At 38.0% G+C, this 20338-nt stretch overlaps 1 protein-coding gene across 1 annotated transcript; it reads left to right on the forward strand.

The window, feature by feature from the left end:
* The first annotated feature begins 52 nt into the window (after positions 1-52).
* eipr1 (EARP complex and GARP complex interacting protein 1) lies at positions 53-17364 on the forward strand. The gene is made up of 9 exons (XM_034018607.3): positions 53-189; positions 2589-2672; positions 5736-5868; positions 7468-7624; positions 8998-9097; positions 11460-11596; positions 15275-15442; positions 16494-16658; positions 17115-17364. Exons 1-9 carry the CDS (start codon positions 148-150, stop codon positions 17287-17289), a joined length of 1161 nt encoding a protein of 386 aa, XP_033874498.1. The 5' UTR covers positions 53-147; the 3' UTR covers positions 17290-17364.
* Positions 17365-20338: the final 2974 nt, after the last annotated feature.

Genomic DNA, 20338 nt, shown 5'->3' on the forward strand with positions numbered 1-20338 from the left:
TGTGAATTACGAAAGAAAATCGTGTAAACGTACCCGGTTTATGTTTTGAATTTAAGGTACCAGGAAGTAGTAAACGCGTGAATGAAGCTTGCATTTATAACTGAACCTGCTGAATAAACGAAAGGAAAGCCTAACACATTTAGAAATATGGAAGATGATGCGCCTGTTATATATGGTCTTGAATTCCAGGTACGTGCAAATACCTGTCCCTTTTTTGTACATTGTCATAATTGTTTTTACGATATATGCTACACATGTATCAATCAAACATAATATAAATCAATTATGTGAGATAATATTCGGTTTCGAAAAAAAAAAAAGATGTACGTTATGTAAATGTGATCCAGCTGACCGGCGTTATTTACTACGGTTCAAAAAATATCAGAACTGAAAATAACAAAGTAGTACCACAGTACAACAACAACACAAGTACTGCAGTTACTAAACAACGAAGTTACACTGTACAAAAAGCTATTTTCATGTCTACTTAAGTTTGACAAGATCCAAGACAAAACGAGATGTTGATGTTTTTAGAACATGTATAGTTTACTGTACAATTGTTGTACCAAGCTGTCAAAATGTATTGAATAAAAACGTGTTATATTTCAGTTGCAAATTGCAATTTCTCATCTAAATTAAAATACAATATTATTCCCACATTACAGTAGTGTTGTGTTAGACAGCTACGCTGAAGTCAATTGAACTACAGTACTTGCTATCCCTTACTTGAACACCTCCATTTCATTGTGTTAGTTTTTTTTCTGTTGTTTAACCTTTCAACCTACTGTCTGGGACACCCGCCCAGGCATCCTAATATATTTCAGGTGTTGCAGGTGCATCGTTAGCATAGAGTAGAATCTGTTGTGGGGACAAAAGAGCCACAGCAGCCTTGATCCACGCAGACACCATACTTCCTGTACTAAATAAACTGTTATCACTGAATAGATAATCGACTCCTCTTTAAATATATAAGCAAAAGATTGCAGTTAAATGTTATCCATTTTCTAGGAATACAGAACAATTAGGGGTTGGATGTTTTTCTTCTTTTCTATTAAGACTGTGAATGTGATACTTAACCTCAAAAAAGTCCTATTGTACAGCCTTCTGTTGGACAGCGCTGATTTAAAATAAGACTTTGCTGCCTGAGAAGTATAAGTTAGGGCTCCAAATCTGGAAACACATCCCTGTTTAGTGGTGGGGTCTGTGAGAACCAATGTGAATATAATATGCAAGGGCAGCAGTGTGGAGTAGTGGTCAGGGCTCTGGACTCTTGACCGGAGGGTCGTGGGTTCAATCCCAGGTGGGGGACACTGCTGCTGTACCCTTGAGCAAGGTACTTTACCTAGATTGCTCCAGAAAAAACCCAACTGTATAAATGGGTAATTGTATGTAAAAATAATGTGTAAAAAATAATGTAATTATATATAAAAAATAATGTGATATCTTGTAACAATTGTAAGTCGCCCTGTATAAGGGCATCTGCTAAGAAATACATAATAATAATTAATACTGGAAAAACATAGATATTCTTGTCTCTCAGCTAGTTGGAATTCGATTTGTGATATAACTGCCATTGTTGCATTCAGATAGTTCCGTATGTGTGTGTGTGATTTATTTTCTTTATTTTTAAGGAAATACTGTTGAGTTTGATCATAATTAGACATAGACTCATTTGCAATGGTTTACAGTAAAGAAACAGTTTTGCTTGTGATGTGCTCTGCATTTGATGAAGCACCAACTCAAACCATATATACAATTTTACATCTCTACAGAAGTTGCTGTGTTTGCATTGATTGTATGGTGCTACAGACCTCCACCTTTTTGGTCTGGAGTTTTGTTCTTCAGCATTCTGTATGCTGCCAGCTTGGTAGAATACATTATTTGGATTGTCAAACTGATCAGTGGAACCACAAGAAGATCCACTGCTGATTTCTCTTTATTGAAGTACTGAATCCCAGATGGTGCACTCCCCTCCAGCAACAACCACTGCAGAACCCTGCTGCGCTGCCTGCACAGCCAGATAATGGGATCTTACTGAAGATTAGGGATTAACATTTTCCATCACCAGCAGAAAACCAAACATTGTGGAGGGGACACTGTGTGGCTTAGTATAAAGGGTACAGACGGAGACTTCAGATCATTGTTTTAGTATAAAGGGTATAGACGGAGACTTCAGATCATTGTTAACAGTCTCCTAATGTATGTATGTGCTGACTGTGCCATGTTACTAAATGTACATCTGTAACATCTTTGTAATTGAGGGAACTGCAAAACAGTAATGGGCTACATTTAAAAAAAATGCAGTGCTCCCCTGTCTTAACCCTTTGAGGTAAAAGCTACAAATAAAATGATGCTCACTTTCTTATTTTTGCAATGAGGTGCACGAAATAGGGTTTAAAATGTACTGACAGGTTGTATCTGGTCATCCAAATTGCCAGTTTCCTTGTGATACTTGAGTCACTTTGAAATGTATTTTAAGAAGAAACCGTTGAACAACAAGCACTCATTTCCTTATGTACCTTAAGGGGTTAAAATAGGCCAGTGTTTTCAATAACTTGTGTTTTTATTTTTCCTTTGATTTTTTTTAGGCACGTGCTTTGACAGCCCAAACTGCAGAAACAGAGTCCATACGATTTCTTGTTGGCACACAATCTCTCAAATACGACAATCAGGTACTATTTTACAATAGATAACAAATGGGTTGAAAAAAAAAAAAAAAAAAATCATTAGAAAGTAGCACTACATCTGTGATGACTCATAACTGTGTTCCATTTTAATGGATTTCCATGACATTCATGACATATATCAAGGTTTACAGCACATTTAACAGTATATAAACACATTTCCAGTTGTGTCTGTATAATTCACACTGTTTGAACTTCACAGACAACAAAACAGTATAAGCTGGATTTTCATATTGGTGTGCACTAGGCACTGCACAGTAACAATAGAAATTCTAACCACGTTTAACTTCAGATGGCTTAGAAAAGCAGAGCTCCAACAAAACCTCCGAAGGTTCTTTGTTGTTATCGAGCTGCATGCAGCTATATTTTTAAAGCAAGTTACTTTTTGTTACTGTTGAAAAAATACTAAAAAGAAAAAAAAAAAATCTATAGCAGGGGTTAGGCAAATAAAACAGAATCTTCAAACAATAGCGCACACACATATAGCAATAATGGGCTGTCTTTCACCTGACTGATCTCTGACATGTATTCTGCTAAATATAAAGGCTGCATATCCCTGTTGTGAGTACGTTTCAGTAACAGTGGGGGCAACAAAGCAGATCTGTCCAACTTTAATATGGGGGCTTGGTTGGCAGGTGCTTTCATATTCAAGACTACAGAACTTAATTATCTTCCATGAGGAGCAGTTTCAAAGATGATGATTCTGTAGCAAAAACGTCATTTATGTAGCACAACAAGAGTGTGCTGTGTGATCCTGAAAAGATACAGGAGACAACTGCAATCAATGTGTGCAAAGTTTACTCTCAGGCATGGCCCTGTTTATGTGCACTGGCAGCCAAAGGAAGTGTACATTCCTAACACCTTGGTTCTAAGTCTGTGGGCTATTCTAGACAATACAATGAAGGAATTAGAAAAGACAGTCATTAATGAATGGTCTGGTAATCTTACACTGAAATTAAAATATGTCCCTGACACAGATTTCAAAACGTTTTGTTGAAGAAAAATGATGTCAGGATCTCAAACTTTCAAATTGGTTATGTCGACTCCAAGATTTCAGCATTTATCATAATGTATTGATCTCCTAACAAGCTTCTCTGTGAGGCAGGATTTAAAAACCTCCTTCCACGGGGTGCATCCTATTGGCAACAATACAGTATAACAATAGCCAGTGTAAGTGAAAAAGCAACACTGTATTAATATGTAGTGTACTTCACATGGGAGGTAGTTCTGTGCTTCCACTACTCAACACGTAAAAGAGCACATCCTCAAGAATTCCTGAAAACTCTTGGCAGCTGAGACACCTTGTGCTTAACATCCTTTAGGCTATAACCCACATCATATAACACATGCAGATTTGACAGGTATGTTGCAGTACTTTTTGTCACAATTTTATAGACTGTGCCAGATCAATTTACCTCCCATCTTGCATCTGTTTATATCCTGTGCATATGTGGTAGTGTGGTATAATGATGTCTATTACAACAGCAGTCTAACACTGAACAAGCAATCTCATTGTATAGCATTGCTTCTCCAGTAAACTTCTCTTGCATATCTGTATATAAATTACTCTAGTTTGGGGCAAACACTTCAGTTTTACGGTGCTTTGGGAATAAAGCAATGCTAATTTCTGCACAGGGCACCCATGTTGACACCTGTACCAATATGTGTTTGTTTGTGAAAAACGCTGAACTGCCATAAATGAAAATGAGATATTTGATAGTAAGATTATAGATAATTAAATAATTTATAAATGATGTACTGTTATAGCTATGCAGGTCTTACATGTGCACATTTGAAAGAAACACCTTTTTAGAAAACATTAATTTCATTAAAAAAGGTTTGCAGGTGAGCTAACGTACAGCTAAGGTACTGTATCATAAACCACTTGAGATGCCTATGTCATATTTTCAATGTTATGGAAACTCCTTTGGCAAAAGCTAACACTACCCTTCACTTTGATCTGTGATCTACTGTAAAGCTGATAAATGCCTTTTTGATATAGTCTTCATAATACACAACTCTATCCTGTTGCATACAAAGAATAAGGAAAAGTTGACCCATTGGCCTGGCCATGGGTTAACCTACCCATGTCTCTTGGATTACAAAGTGTTTACTTGGCTGAGGTGTAGTTACCCAAATGCTCAGCTGTATTTTCTAAAATTAGACTGATTAAGTCTTTTCTCATTTGTGTTCTGCTCTGTTCCGTAAAATAATCTGTAGGCGTTATAATTTTAATCAGCTAGGGTTCAGCACAAGGTTAATGGTCTTGCTTCTCTCGATCACTAAGAAACAACATGTAGTGTAAAAGAACATTTATTTTTCATGGATAAACTCTTGGCCAATTTTAACTATTTGCCTCACTTTGATATGAGGTACTGTATACACTAAATACAGCAAATGTTAATTGCTTGCCACTGGAAACTTGGTAGGGGTACAGGGGTACAAAAAATAGTTTTATTTACTTCCCTGTTGTTTCTGTAATTTTTGGTTGCACATCCTGGCAACATTTTGCATAAAAGTCAGTGAAGCCATGTCATTGTACTATACAGTGCAGAACACAGACATGTTTAAAATACATTTGATAAAGACCTATGTGTGGCTAAAAAGGAACAAATAAAATGAAAGCATCAGAACAACAAAATGCTATATTTTTGAACCCCTATCAACTTTCTCTTTAAGTCTTTACTTCTATCCATGTAGTAAACAACTACCTTTCAGAATACAGTGCACATTTAAGTACCTTTAATTACATTTAAATGATAAGGAGTTTGAGCAATCAGGACTACTAGTAGTAAACCTGCTGAACAGACACAGCTGATACTTATTCAAGCTGTGAAAAGTGCAATCAGTCCACAGCAGCTTAGTTAGCAGGGGCCTGATTGCTCGAATTCCAGGTCATTTCAATGATATGCAAACAGGTTCTGAGATGCAGGACTGGGTGCAAGACTTGAGTGAATTAAGCAATAAAGAGCACTGGGGTCTACATTCTATGCGATTTGAGGCTTGCAAAATATAGCTCCTTACTCTTATCTTTTTTCTTTATTTTTTCAGATACACATTGTTGACTTTGATGATGAAAATAACATCATTAATAAGAATGTACTGCTGCACCAAGTTGGAGAGATATGGCACCTCAGTGCAAGTCCAGCAGATAAAAGGGTGCTGACAACATGTTACAGTAAAAGTAAGTGAGGTACAGATGGTCAATTATACATTGTAGCACAGGGCTCCTCAAACTCGGTCCTGGTTTTCATTCCAACCGAGCTCTCAATTACTTAACTATACCCTTAAATGAACTAATAATTTGCTTAATTAGACATTTTTACTTAAACAGTTGCAGTTCAAGTTACTTATCAAATGTTTTAGCTAAGTTGAAATATGCAACTGTTCAAGAGCTGAAAACAAGTAAAAAATTCTAATTAAGCAAATTATCAGTTCAATTAAGAGTCTAGTTAAGTAATTGAGAGCTCGGTTGGAATGAAAACCAGCAGCCACAGAGTTTGAGAAGCCCTGGTGTAGCACTAGCAAAGATTTGGATACAAACAAAGAAGCAAAAGTAATGTCTAATTGATGTTTAAAATAACTGTAATGTGGGAAATACAGCCAGGGCCATCAAATCAATATTTAATAAGTTTACATCGATGTATTTTGCAGGTGGTCATTACTTGCATATCGCCAGTAAAGCATAGTATTAACTAGATAATAAACTGTTTCATACAGTGGTCGATCATTTTGGTTGTTATCATCAAGTAGTTTCCTTATCAAGCCTTGGCAGGTCATTGGAACATTTGCCAAGTGTTATATTGACAATGTAAATAAAAGAGGAATTAACATTAATACGTGATGATGTTACACTCAAGAAGCTGTGAAACACTTACACAAAATATACCTCTGCCAGTACAACAGTCTTTTTGCCAATAGTACTATATTTACTGGATCAGAATATGAGCGGGACCACACTACTGTAGTGGTGTAACCCACATCATCTAAATGCAGCTTTAAAGCAATACATTTATTCATGTTGATCCATCATTGCACAGGTCCAGTACTATAAGTAGACCAAATGCTGCTTATAAATTAGCATTTTTATTCAAAACTTTACTTTAACTGCAATATGCACATATTTTGTATGAAACAAAGAACATGACAGTAATGTTACACAACTAATGCCCTCAAGGGAAGCTTTTAAAAAATAAAATACATCCTTGAGCCATTCCAGGTTTTTCTGTGGGCCCTGATTGTGGACTGTATAAAATGTGTCAGATGAAGCTCAATAGTGTCTTTCCTTTACAGGATACATTGAAATGGACAATAATACATACATACAAATCAGTACATGAATGTTTTTTTTTTTCAATGTTTTAAAAACAATTCAATATATTTTAAATGTGTTTGTCTGCTGCAGTGATTAATTCAAATTATGCCAAGTATGGCAACGATTCTGAAATACAATCACACAGAATATATAAAATATCTTTGCTGGCCAAACTGTTTTGTGTCTCAGCTAGGGGCGTACATTTGTATTCAGTAACACAGATCCGTGTTAAACCCAGCTAGGACTGTCATTATTCAGGGCAATAGTGATATCATTTCTGATCATTATTCAAGCTACATTCGCGAAAGACTGAAAGGGAAACAGTGGTGGGTAAGGGTACCGTGACCACAATTATCTGCTGATTTGTTGTTGTAATTTATCTTTGTCTTTTTTTTGTTTAATTGCTGAGCACTGAAGTGTGTCTGTCATGTATGAGGTGATCCTCTAACATTGGTCTCTGTTGCCTAGCTTCAGACAGTAAAGTGGTAACATGTGCAGCTATGTGGAGGATGCCGAAGGAATTGGAATCAGGCAATCATGAATCCCCTGATGATTCATCAAGCAACCCTCAGACTCTAGAGCTGCTCTGTCACCTTGACAACACAGCCCATGGCAATATGGCTTGGTAGGAACCCAAGTATTGATTCAAACCTTTTTACCTACAGTATAGTATCCAGGGTTGAATTTGTTATTTAATAGTGTTTTCCACCATTTTATTTGTTATGTATGTATGTATGTATGTATATATATAAGACAAGCTACTGACTGACCTAGATACCTTAGTATTAGTGACGGTTACATGTTTTGTCTGCACAGCAAAGATTCAATAATTTTTCAAATATATTTTTTTTAAGGTGTTACCTTCACCTGTTAAAGGTGTTTAATTTGATTGTTTGTCATTGACTTAATGAAATAAAATAAATAATATTTATTTCACAGTTAACATACTGTATGCATCACTTTTCTCCTCCTTCATAGCAAATGCTTAGCCCTAGTTATAGGAAGAAATGTTAAATGTTGAGATTAACATACATTATTACATCACTATACAATAATATGCTTTTGTTGTCTATGAACAATATGTTTTTGGTATAATTAGGTATACTTTACATTTGATACAAGCAGTCAATGTTTGTTCACATATGGTATTTCAGTGTTTGTCCTATTTTTTCAACAGCAAGAAATACATTTGCAAAATAATATCTCACACTTTAGTATCACATACAGTATGGGTCAATTTGAAATCCATTTAAGGTCCTGAGTATAAATCCTGTCTAAGACACTGGTAGTCTTAGAAGCAGGGAAGAACAGTTAAAGACTTGCTAGCTACATAGACCATGCAAAGACACTGCCAGGATCACTGTAGCACCATAGGAAAGATATATCCAAGTGCCTGCATCAAACAGAATGTATTATTAACAAATAATGTTAACAAGGGCCCTTACAGCAGTGCTGAAAATGAACAGGGTGTTCTATCATTGAGAGAGCGATAGTAAATCAATGGGTATCTAAGATTCCCCTAGTGCCCAGTTTAATGCGTCACCATCTAGGTCATTCAATGGCTTTTTATAACAGTACTGCAATCTGTAGGTTATAAAGTCCTTATTAAACTATTTGGATAGACATTGACAGGAGTTCCAAATTCAATTCCAGTCCAGACCACAATGAACATAAATCAGTTAGCTTTGATCTCATGTAATCACAGCACATGAGGTTTAGCCTGGAAGTAGAAACTCTTCTCTGCTGTCTCGTCCATAAAATCCAATGTCTGCATTCAGGGGTTTCTTCCTATGCAAATTTCTAGAAGTTTAGGGTTATTATGTCAAACAAGGCATGTTCAATTGATAGATTCTACCAATAGATCTTTTTTTGTACAATTATCATGGATTGTCCCCTAATTCCTCAGACATCACAGATCTACCACCATTCATAACTTTAGCTGTGGTGGCTTGTTGGTCGAACAAACCACGAAGCATTAACCTTTTTAATATGTTATAGTGTTCTCTGGGAGCCCATGGGTGATGGCAAAAGACTGATTTCACTTGCAGATAATCATGTGCAGCTCTGGGACTTGCAGGAAAGTTCCAGCAAGGCGGTGGTAAGATAAAATTCTATTTTTTTTGTATTACTGATTGTATAGAAGAGGTGATTGTATATAATAGATGATGTAAGGTGTTTTACAGGATTGGTATGGAATTGGTCATTAACAAAAACACTGTCTCCTCCGTCTTTGGCTTGAAGCTTCCACTAGGTCTATGTGATAGGCAGTAGCCACTAGGCCAAGGAGGTTAGTAGCGAAGTTTAACTGTAACATTCACAATGTGTATAGTGCATTTCTTGTTTACTTTGGTTTTGAGGGATGATTATGCATCAAAAGTCAATTAAATAATATGCACAGTACATGAGAATGAAGAGAGTTATACTTGGTAAGTGCACAGTAAGCAATGTATACCAGAGTGTACTTGGTGTCCTGCCAGTCCCATCTAGATTTCATAGCGGTGCCAGGCTAAGGGTAAGGATATAAGCAAAGTGATTCGCGTTTGCAAAACCCCCATAATGCTGCCGTAAAGTCTGAATTTACCGGCCGCTAAAAATGTGGCATATGTAAAGAACAGTGTTCACCTGGCATTCTGCACCCGCTATCAAATTTGCAGGTTGCCATCATTAATCCATTACAATTATATTGAAATGCATTCAAATGAAGAAAAGAGCATGGAATTGGGCGGGATCTGGATACTAAGCGGGCGCAAACGTTATAATGTGATGTAAGGATTTAGTCTTGCACTTAGGCAATTGCTGAACCTCCAAAAACTTTACACAGCTTCTTACAAAGTGCAAACCATTGTGGAAGCAAGTAATTAAGAGCTGTATAAAAGCATTCACCTGCAGAGACCTGTCATTGGCTTCAGGATGGCTGCTGTGGTACACTTCCTGATGCAGCGACACTTGGCTCTTGTTAAGAAGAGGCAGGAACACGTTCGGAGGAGAAGAACGAGACGAAGAAGACCCTGCATATTCAATCCCAGGGTCACTTTATTTGGGATTCTCTGCACTACTTAGCCTCTGCTTCCTTTCAAACCACAGTTGGAATGTCTGGAGGGATAGCCCAATCCACCTTTTCCAGAGTGCTAGGCACATTTCTGAGTGACCTCAAGTGTAAGGACTCTCAGCTCCTTCTCAGAAAACTTTTCTTTTCTTTTCCGTGCACCAAGAGGACTTTGCTGCCCTTCCTTTAACATATTTTTTTTGGTTTGTATTTTCGTGCTCCACAAATGCCATACAGCGACTACTGCTCTCTACTCCTAACTCTGCAAGTGCGGCCGCTAAGTAGACCGATGCACTCATTGAGACCCTCATTATCATAATTGCAGATCATTATTTGTGCATGTTGAGTAATTTGCATTGCTCTTAAGCTTACATAGGGCACAGTGCAAAATAATTGCCTGGCCGCAATGCAATTAGAATTTTGCATCCGCAAAATTATTTGCACTGCATCTACTCCTTAATGCAGTGATTGTTACATGGGCAACAGCATGATAATGCTAATGTCAGATAAGCATGTGGGTAGGAGCTATTCAGTGGTGCGCCTTTCTGTCTGAACAGAGCCCATTAAATGTGAAATGAGGTTAGAAGAGGGGCAGCTGGCAACACAGTGAGATTATAACTTCGCAGTGGTGCAATTTCCAACATGCTCAATCCCCCTTTAACTGTTCAAGTAAATCCCACAGTTTGATTTGTCTGGTTAACTTGAGCAAACACTTGAAGCTAGGGAATTAAATTCTAGAGACACATGAAAATACAAAATGATCCTGAAATTCTAGAGACAAATACAAAATGATGCTGCATTAATTCAGAAACTGAGGACAAGATAGAATAAACCAGGCTTAAGAAAGGTGGGTGGACAAATAAAATCCTCTAATACAGGAAAGGAGATTATTCAAATGCACATTATACATAAATTACAGTTGAGGAGAAACTAAATATGTTCCGTATTTTTAACTGGATACAATTAACCCCTTTATAGTCGCAACCTTTGTGCAGTTATGATGGGTGACAGCATCGGTCTATTTAAAGAAATTAGGTGCCATGATTGTCAGCATTGAATGGCAACCAGTACAATTTTAAGCAGGCCTTTATTACTAAGTTAGCATGTAAATGGACAGCTCATAATTATCTAAAATTGAATGTTGCACAAATGGCAAAAAAGGTGTTTATAGTAAGTGAGGTAACTGGAAAATCTTGTCTGTAGAAAATAGGTTCAGATAATGTTAATGGTGACAAGACCTTTTGTATCTGCAGCCGTATATAGTATATCATAAAGTTATAAAAAAAAGTGTTGTGATAAATTCTTACCCTGCTTAAATAAATAAAAAAAAAAATGTTTTATATAATTTCATTCTGTTTCTGATTTTAGTTTTGACAAATCCTACATTTTTAACAGCTGCCTTTGTTTTTAATAGATTTCCAGCTCTGCAACACTTGAAGGAAAGGGGCAGTTAAAATTGACATCTGGCCGATGGAGTCCCCATCACAACTGCACACAGGTTGCGACTGCCAATGACACGGCCATACGAGGCTGGGACATCAGGAGCATGAGGTAATTGAAACAAAGCAGCTTGCTGGCAAGCACTAGCACTGGTCTTTCACTGCAGTATGGTGCCTTGACTTTGTTTACCAGCCTTGGGATGCAGCCAAATATTGACAACAGTGACTCAGCTTAATGTGATGACATCTTCAGGCTGGACCGACTGGACTGAGACCTTTTCATGAAATAGAGGAAGATTAGCAGCTTATGTGTGGGAACTGTCGTAATATGAGTGAGGAAGGCATTTTACAGTTAATCTTAGCGCTTCTGTTCATACTCGTCAGGGATCTCAACATCTTGAACAGCATCAGCCAGCATTCACGCTATAATACCCTACATTGAGCTGTGAAAACATTTACTTTCTGCTCACTAAACCCTGGGGTAACATAAAAAGGGTACAAATAACACCATTAGGAATCCTATTAGCCATTGTCTGATCCCTGCCTCTGCCTGGTTTTCTTGTGCTCTCTAGTAAATAGTTTTCTCCACAGCGATATCATGAAGTAATCTAATTCCCTCAGGAAAGAATCACCTGCCAACCAAGAACTTACACTCTGCCCTCTAGTAATGTTTGCTAGATCTGCTGGTCTGCCCATTGTTACTAAAACAGAGATTCATCGGTAGTTAGATGCAACTTTTATATATTACGGAACAGATGTCAGGCAATCCCTTTGACAGACAAACAAATGAGTCATGTGAAGGACAGCTACTTACATTAAAGTGTATGCCACAGATTGCAGACTGTCTTGTGTGCATCATCTAAACCACAACACGCTGTTTGTAACTACATGTTGGGATGTGAAATAGTACGATTATCAGATTATGTTGTGATTAAGACATAATACAAGATGTTGTGCGTCAAACTGTTTAAATAAATTTATATAGACCTCATACTTGAATGAACTACGGCTTGGTAATTTGCGTCCAGCAGTTAGAATTCTTAAAATTAGCTTGACGTGTCGATTTTAAATCATTAATGTAGTTTCTTTAACGATTCATTTCATCAGCTTGTTTGTGCCTGTTGTGAATTACTTTCTGCTCTCGGAATGGGGCACTTTCTTCGTCTGCAGCGGAGATTGCTGATTACAGAGCTATTCACAAATGTTTCATCCACCAGGATTGTCTGGTGGATTGTTACTTATCTCCATAATCTTCCACATTTTGCTTTAAACAAACCATCAGGACACCAGTGTTGTTAGTAATAGTGTGGTTTTACCAGCAATGTGTAACCCTAAATAAAAAGCCAGAAAAGCAATGGGGTTGGAATGGTGCTTGGAGAGTGGCTGCTGCGGCAGGGTGAGGGGCCAGGTAAGAGGAGAGAAGTATTAGAAGACTTACTCAGTTTGTAGTCCAGATATTTGGGTACCTAAGGAATACATGTGTGTTTTTGTATATTTCTTTGGAATAAGCCAAATCACATCTCTCAGGTGTTTCTTACTGTGCTTAATCAGATATAACATAAACAGTATTCCTGTTACAATTAAGGACTAATGATATTCCTGTGGCCAGCAAAAATAATTCCTGAGGGGTTCCAGTTCTCACTTGGAACACAGCACAGCAATATCACAGTGACTATACTACTACAGCTTTTCCAAAAGGACCAACAGTGTTTATTTACTGGTGTTTAAATGAATCAGTGTTGTAGAATCAAGTTGTAGACTGAAGACATTCTACAAGCAGCTCTTCTCAAGGGATTTATTGTAAAACTATGCATAGGTTTGAATACCAATCACAAGTTGCCAACCTTTGCTGGGGAAGAAAATCTGAATAGAGCTTGTTCTCCTCCTCGCGTTCCGGCACCTGAAGAGCCCTGGCAGACAATCCCCAGGCTGGGCCCTTGCCTCTAGCATTCAGTGGTGTGGCAACATCTGATTTCAATAGAGAATTCAAGGGTGCTTGACAGTATGCACTTCCCTAAAGCTATGAAAGCACTCAAGGATACATTTCTCACCTACTCCACTAACACACTTTAGAGGGCAGTCTTGTATGCTTTAGCTTAGTTCTTCTTAAAATGGCCAAGTGATAAGGAAGACAGATTGTTAAAATACTGACTCATCAACAACAAATTCTCTCACATTTGTATTGAATGTAAGTCTTGCTTAATACGATATAGATACATACTGTAGTTATATATGTGCGTGAACACATGGGGGTGCTGGAAAACAGTGCAGAGCTAGGAGGCGATTATTTGTCTGACATTTCAGGCATTAGCTATGCCTGTCATAAAGGATGTTCTTTCTGTGAATCACTCAGAATTCATACTTGGACTTCTGCGCAGAGAGTGAAAACAAACACAGAGTCGCTGCTGAGATGTGCTTCAAGATGGTTGGCTGCTCCACTCCATATTCCTCATTAAGAAGGACTGGCCCATTCTTTTAGAAATGACAACTAGGTTTGGGGTCTCTTTAACCCCTGTGTCTGTGGTAGTATGTTTTGTATCATCTAAGTTGGTAATTTTTGCTGATTGCTGCAGTTCAGCTTTTGTTTTCTTTTCATTGTAAACAATAGGTCTTTAGACTTCTGCAGTCGTTGTTAATGGTGTTTGCTCTTTCTCTGTCTCAGCCTTTTCTGTATTTTACAGAATCCACTACCATAATCAGCATATCGCTCAGGCGATATTACTGTATAGATCATATTTTTATAAATACAAGTAATACCAAATTGTGGCCTTTTTATGTCAAATTACAACCAGTAAATCAGAGAAATGAAATATTTTAATTAGATCTGCTTTAATCCTTTTTACAACAAAATAATAAAAAAAGAGGAAAATGCAGGATGTAGATATGTAGATTCACATGCTAGGTATACATGTATGTTAAATAAAATGTTGGGTAATATAATGGAAAATGTAGCTTTACTAGCAAATGTTAACTTTACCAGTACGTTAAATGACATTACCTGCTTCATCCAATGTATTTCTTAATTTCAGGAGCATGCTTATTGAACCTAATCCATAGGATTGTATTTCTAATAAACCATAGAAGAGATTTTTTTATTTATTTTTTCTCTAGCTCTGGTTTGATTTTGATAAGCGATGAAGTAATTTTGTGCACAACGGTTGCCATAGAAACCGAGGCCTGTGCAAGCTTTTAAAAGATACAGTTTATCCCCTCAGCACAAAGTGATTTATCACTAAACCGGGGAGACGGATGTCTTGTAATAACTTCTGTTGCCTTTAAGGAGAGAAGACTTTAAATTTGGTTTCAGTGTCCACCGGCTTAGGGAAGGAAGACTAACTCCCTATATCCAGTTTTGTGGAATCCATATTTCATTTTTAGAAGGAAACAAATCTAAATGTGTCGGGATCCTTAAACAACATAATTTTGTGCTCAATTTTTCCAGTTCAAGTTTTAGAAAATCTGGAAATGTGTCTCTCTGACTTACAGTAAAGTCACTCAAGAGTAGTCAAGGTATCACAGCAGTATTTTATTTTCTACCCAGTGGTGTAAAATAGATAGAAGAGAGTGAGATTGATTTGTTTCAATTTCAGTGTTAAAATCCCACCCTTTATGCTGTTGACTGCTGCTATCAGTATACATCAGTCAAAGTACCCCCTAACAACACCAACACTACCTACACCATATAAATAAAACAAATCCTGTCCCCCACTTTCGGGGGCAAAGAGCTCATGTAAATGTTGTTGAGTGACTTTGGAGATCAATGCAAATGTTTTTTTCCCTTGTGACACAGTCAGATATACTGTATAGAAAATGCACACGGCCAACTGGTGAGAGACCTGGACTTCAACCCAAACAAGCAGTACTATCTGGCCAGTTGTGGAGATGACTGCAAGGTCAAGTTCTGGGACGTAAGGAACATCAATGAACCTGTCAAGAGCCTGGAAGATCACTCCCATTGGTGAGAGAGCTGTGTGATCTGTGCTGCAGTACCCACAGTAGTATGAGAGCTGTGTGATCTGTGCTGCAGTACCCACAGTAGTGTGAGAGCTGTGTGATCTGTGCTGCAGTATCCACAGTAGTATGAGAGAGCTGTGTGATCTGTGCTGCAGTACCCACAGTAGTATGAGAGAGCTGTGTGATCTGTGCTGCAGTACCCACAGTAGTATGAGAGAGCTGTGTGATCTGTGCTGCAGTACCCACAGTAGTATGAGAGAGCTGTGTGATCTGTGCTGCAGTACCCACAGTAGTATGAGAGAGCTGTGTGATCTGTGCTGCAGTATCCACAGTAGTGTGAGAGAGCTGTGTGATCTGTGCTGCAGTACCCACAGTAGTGTGAGAGAGCTGTGTGATCTGTGCTGCAGTACACACAGTAGTGTGAGAGAGCTGTGTAACTTGTGCTGCAGTACACACAGTAGTATGAGAGAGCTGTGTAATCTGTGCTGCAGTACACACAGTAGTATGAGAGAGCTGTGTAATCTGTGCTGCAGTACACACAGTAGTATGCTTACAGAGAACCACACAATTGCATTATGTGACATACTTTCTTCTGTGCCAAAAGATCACATGTTCAAAGCCTTTCACTTACAGTATAATCTCAATCCATACTATTTGATCCATACTATGGTATAAGGAAGCTGTATAACTTGTGATTCACCTGGAATCACATGTTATACAGCTTCCTTATACCTACATATGGAGGCTATCTGTCTATACTGTACTATATGTCACTTGCTAATGGCATTCTTTAGCACAAGTTATTGAGACCATCAGAATCTGGGGGTATATGGTTGTGCCCAGTCTGTCTGTTTGTTCCCTCTGCATGTTACACTTAGTAGAGATACAGTATATCAATAGACCCACTTATGTAATTGTGATTAATCTTACTCGGGACATTCTTTAGCACAAGTTAGCTCTAATTTATATTTACATTCATAGTGGGGGATGTACGTTGCTGAAATAAGGTTGTGCATTGAATTTCCCTGTGGCTTGTCTTTTGCATTGTTTCACAGGGTGTGGAGTGTGAGGTACAATAACTCTCATGATCAGCTGGTACTGACAGGCAGCAGTGACAGCAGAGTCATCCTCTCCAACATGGTGTCCATCTCTTCAGAACCCTTTGGTCATCTGGTGGATGAAGATGACCTGAGTGACCAAGAAGACAATCCCCAGGATAAGTACGTACTACAGTTATAATACTCTGCAAGAGGTGAAGTATTCAAACGGAGTAATGGCTCACCACTCAGCATTGGCAGTTCTCTGTAGTACTATCAACTATTTCACATTTTTCAAAGTTTTCTGAACTTTGAAACATCAGGATGGCACAGCACATGTTTCCTGAAGATAACAGTACAGAAGAGTTCAGAAATTGATTTAAAATCCTTAACCAAATGCTGTCAATTGCTAATTGATTTTTAGCATTGAAAAAGTGTTGCAGCTGAAACAAGAACATAAAGTTGTTCACAACAGTGTATACAAATAAACTCAGATAATGATATGTTTCCTAGTAAATAGAGCTTCAATAAGGGTTGCCGGATGCAGAACTATTGTCTGTTTTGTAGGCAAGAGATTAAATCCTTAAATGCTAATGAGCACTAGAAGTTCTTACAAGAGTATTTCAATTCTTGTTGTAGGAGGAAAGAACCACTTCAGGATAGCATAATTGCCACCTATGAAGAACATGAGGACAGCGTGTATGCTGTGGAGTGGTCGTCTGCAGACCCTTGGCTCTTTGCATCTTTAAGTTACGATGGAAGACTTGTCATAAACAGAGTGCCAAGGGCGCTGAAATACCAAATCTTGTTATAACAATGTGGAACCAAAATTTGAATGTGTCTGTGTTGGCATTTTAATGATTTGCGGTTTGAAACGGAGGAGGGAGGAGGGGAGTGAGGGGGGTGGGGTGGCGTGGGGGTGCATGCCATAAAAAACATTGCTGCAAGCCCAAGATTGGGGTTTGGCTTACACCAATTCCTAGAAGTAAGCTGTAGTCTGATATAAATGACTTGTGTTACAGTTTTCCAATGGTGAAATTATACAAATGTTAAACAATTAAACACTAATCATGTTTATATCTTGTTCTGTAAAGTTATCTTGCCATAATTAAAATAAATAAATAAATAAAATTAAAAAATCTCTGACAGTTTAGTTGCAAAGTGCAAGAGGCAGCGTGTCTTAGTTGTTACACACTAAAATCCATGCTTAGCCTTGCTTCATCCTCCTGTGTGTCCTCCACACTGAAGTTTACTTCACAAAGTGTACCACAAAAAAACACCTAAGAAAACCTTTTGTGGGTAGACTTGTTCGTGGGATTTAAAGCCATATTACAGTTAGTGAGAATTTGAAATGTAAAAAAATGCCTAGACACACAAAAACCCCAGAAGAATGTGCTGGTGACCATAAGGATTTCGTGACAGCAAAGGAAAGAAGGTACAATTAAGTGTGGAAGTACTGTCGGGTTACTACTATTGTGACAGAATTTTTTTTGGGAAAGTAACCGAAAACAATAATTTCATACAGAACATAAAAAGCAAAAGCCCCGAAAAAAAAACAAAAAACGATTTACATAAAACTAAAAAAATAGCTAAAAATAAGCACCAAAAAAAAATGATAAAAACTGAAAAACAGAAGCCCTAAATATAATATAAAAGTCTGTCAGTACTGAAACTTACTTGCAGAATACATACATACAGTGCCTTGCGAAAGTATTCGGCCCCCTTGAACTTTGCGACCTTTTGCCACATTTCAGGCTTCAAACATAAAGATATGAAACTGTAATTTTTTGTGAAGAATCAACAACAAGTGGGACACAATCATGAAGTGGAACGAAATTTATTGGATATTTCAAACTTTTTTAACAAATAAAAAACTGAAAAATTGGGCGTGCAAAATTATTCAGCCCCCTTAAGTTAATACTTTGTAGCGCGACCTTTTGCTGCGATTACAGCTGTAAGTCGCTTGGGGTATGTCTCTATCAGTTTTGCACATCGAGAGACTGAAATTTTTGCCCATTCCTCCTTGCAAAACAGCTCGAGCTCAGTGAGGTTGGATGGAGAGCATTTGTGAACAGCAGTTTTCAGTTCTTTCCACAGATTCTCGATTGGATTCAGGTCTGGACTTTGACTTGGCCATTCTAACACCTGGATATGTTTATTTGTGAACCATTCCATTGTAGATTTTGCTTTATGTTTTGGATCATTGTCTTGTTGGAAGACAAATCTCCGTCCCAGTCTCAGGTCTTTTGCAGACTCCATCAGGTCTTCTTCCAGAATGGTCCTGTATTTGGCTCCATCCATCTTCCCATCAATTTTAACCATCTTCCCTGTCCCTGTTGAAGAAAAGCAGGCCCAAACCATGATGCTGCCACCACCATGTTTGACAGTGGGGATGGTGTGTTCAGGGTGATGAGCTGTGTTGCTTTTACGCCAAACATAACGTTTTGCATTGTTGCCAAAAAGTTCGATTTTGGTTTCATCTGACCAGAGCACCTTCTTCCACATGTTTGGTGTGTCTCCCAGGTGGCTTGTGGCAAACTGTAAACGACACTTTTTATGGATATCTTTAAGAAATGGCTTTCTTCTTGCCACTCTTCCATAAAGGCCAGATTTGTGCAGTATACGACTGATTGTTGTCCTATGGACAGAGTCTCCCACCTCAGCTGTAGATCTCTGCAGTTCATCCAGAGTGATCATGGGCCTCTTGGCTGCATCTCTGATCAGTCTTCTCCTTGTATGAGCTGAAAGTTTAGAGGGACGGCCAGGTCTTGGTAGATTTGCAGTGGTCTGATACTCCTTCCATTTCAATATTATCGCTTGCACAGTGCTCCTTGGGATGTTTAAAGCTTGGGAAATCTTTTTGTATCCAAATCCGGCTTTAAACTTCTCCACAACAGTATCTCGGACCTGCCTGGTGTGTTCCTTGTTCTTCATGATGCTCTCTGCGCTTTAAACGGACCTCTGAGACTATCACAGTGCAGGTGCATTTATACGGAGACTTGATTACACACAGGTGGATTCTATTTATCATCATTAGTCATTTAGGTCAACATTGGATCATTCAGAGATCCTCACTGAACTTCTGGAGAGAGTTTGCTGCACTGAAAGTAAAGGGGCTGAATAATTTTGCACGCCCAATTTTTCAGTTTTTTATTTGTTAAAAAAGTTTGAAATATCCAATAAATTTCGTTCCACTTCATGATTGTGTCCCACTTGTTGTTGATTCTTCACAAAAAATTACAGTTTCATATCTTTATGTTTGAAGCCTGAAATGTGGCAAAAGGTCGCAAAGTTCAAGGGGGCCGAATACTTTCGCAAGGCACTGTATATGGGGAAAATCCTGTAAATGTATATTGATCTAAAACAGTTTTTTTTACAGACTGACTACTGCAACTAGACATTAACGGACAGCACTCTGTGCAACACTACTGTATATCTACATCGTATTCAGTCATAAGTTTTATGACAATAACAATCCATGTTTATATGCATAAAAAAACAGTTATATTAAGCAAAAAATAGTAACCTTAATTGTATTATTATGATCTTTCCAGCTGAACAGAGCTGTAAGAAAGTAATGCATTTACATTTCGTGTGAATGTACAGTATGCATCTATTGTTGTTAATGTTAATTGGGCAAGTGGAAAGCCCCATTGAGAGACGTGCTGGGAGCTGCTGAAATGCCCAATACCCAATGCTCTGTGTCTGCCTCATCATTGTCCAGTGACACATGTAACATATCACCCTGTTACAATGATATGTACATTTACACAGCATAATGTTCTACAGTACAATATGTGTTACCTTACTTTGTCACCTTTTGAATGTAGGCTACAGAAAAGCAACAACAAACTGGAAACTGG

The sequence above is a fragment of the Acipenser ruthenus genome, chromosome 6 (assembly GCF_902713425.1).
Source record: "Acipenser ruthenus chromosome 6, fAciRut3.2 maternal haplotype, whole genome shotgun sequence".
Lineage (NCBI taxonomy): Eukaryota > Metazoa > Chordata > Actinopteri > Acipenseriformes > Acipenseridae > Acipenser > Acipenser ruthenus.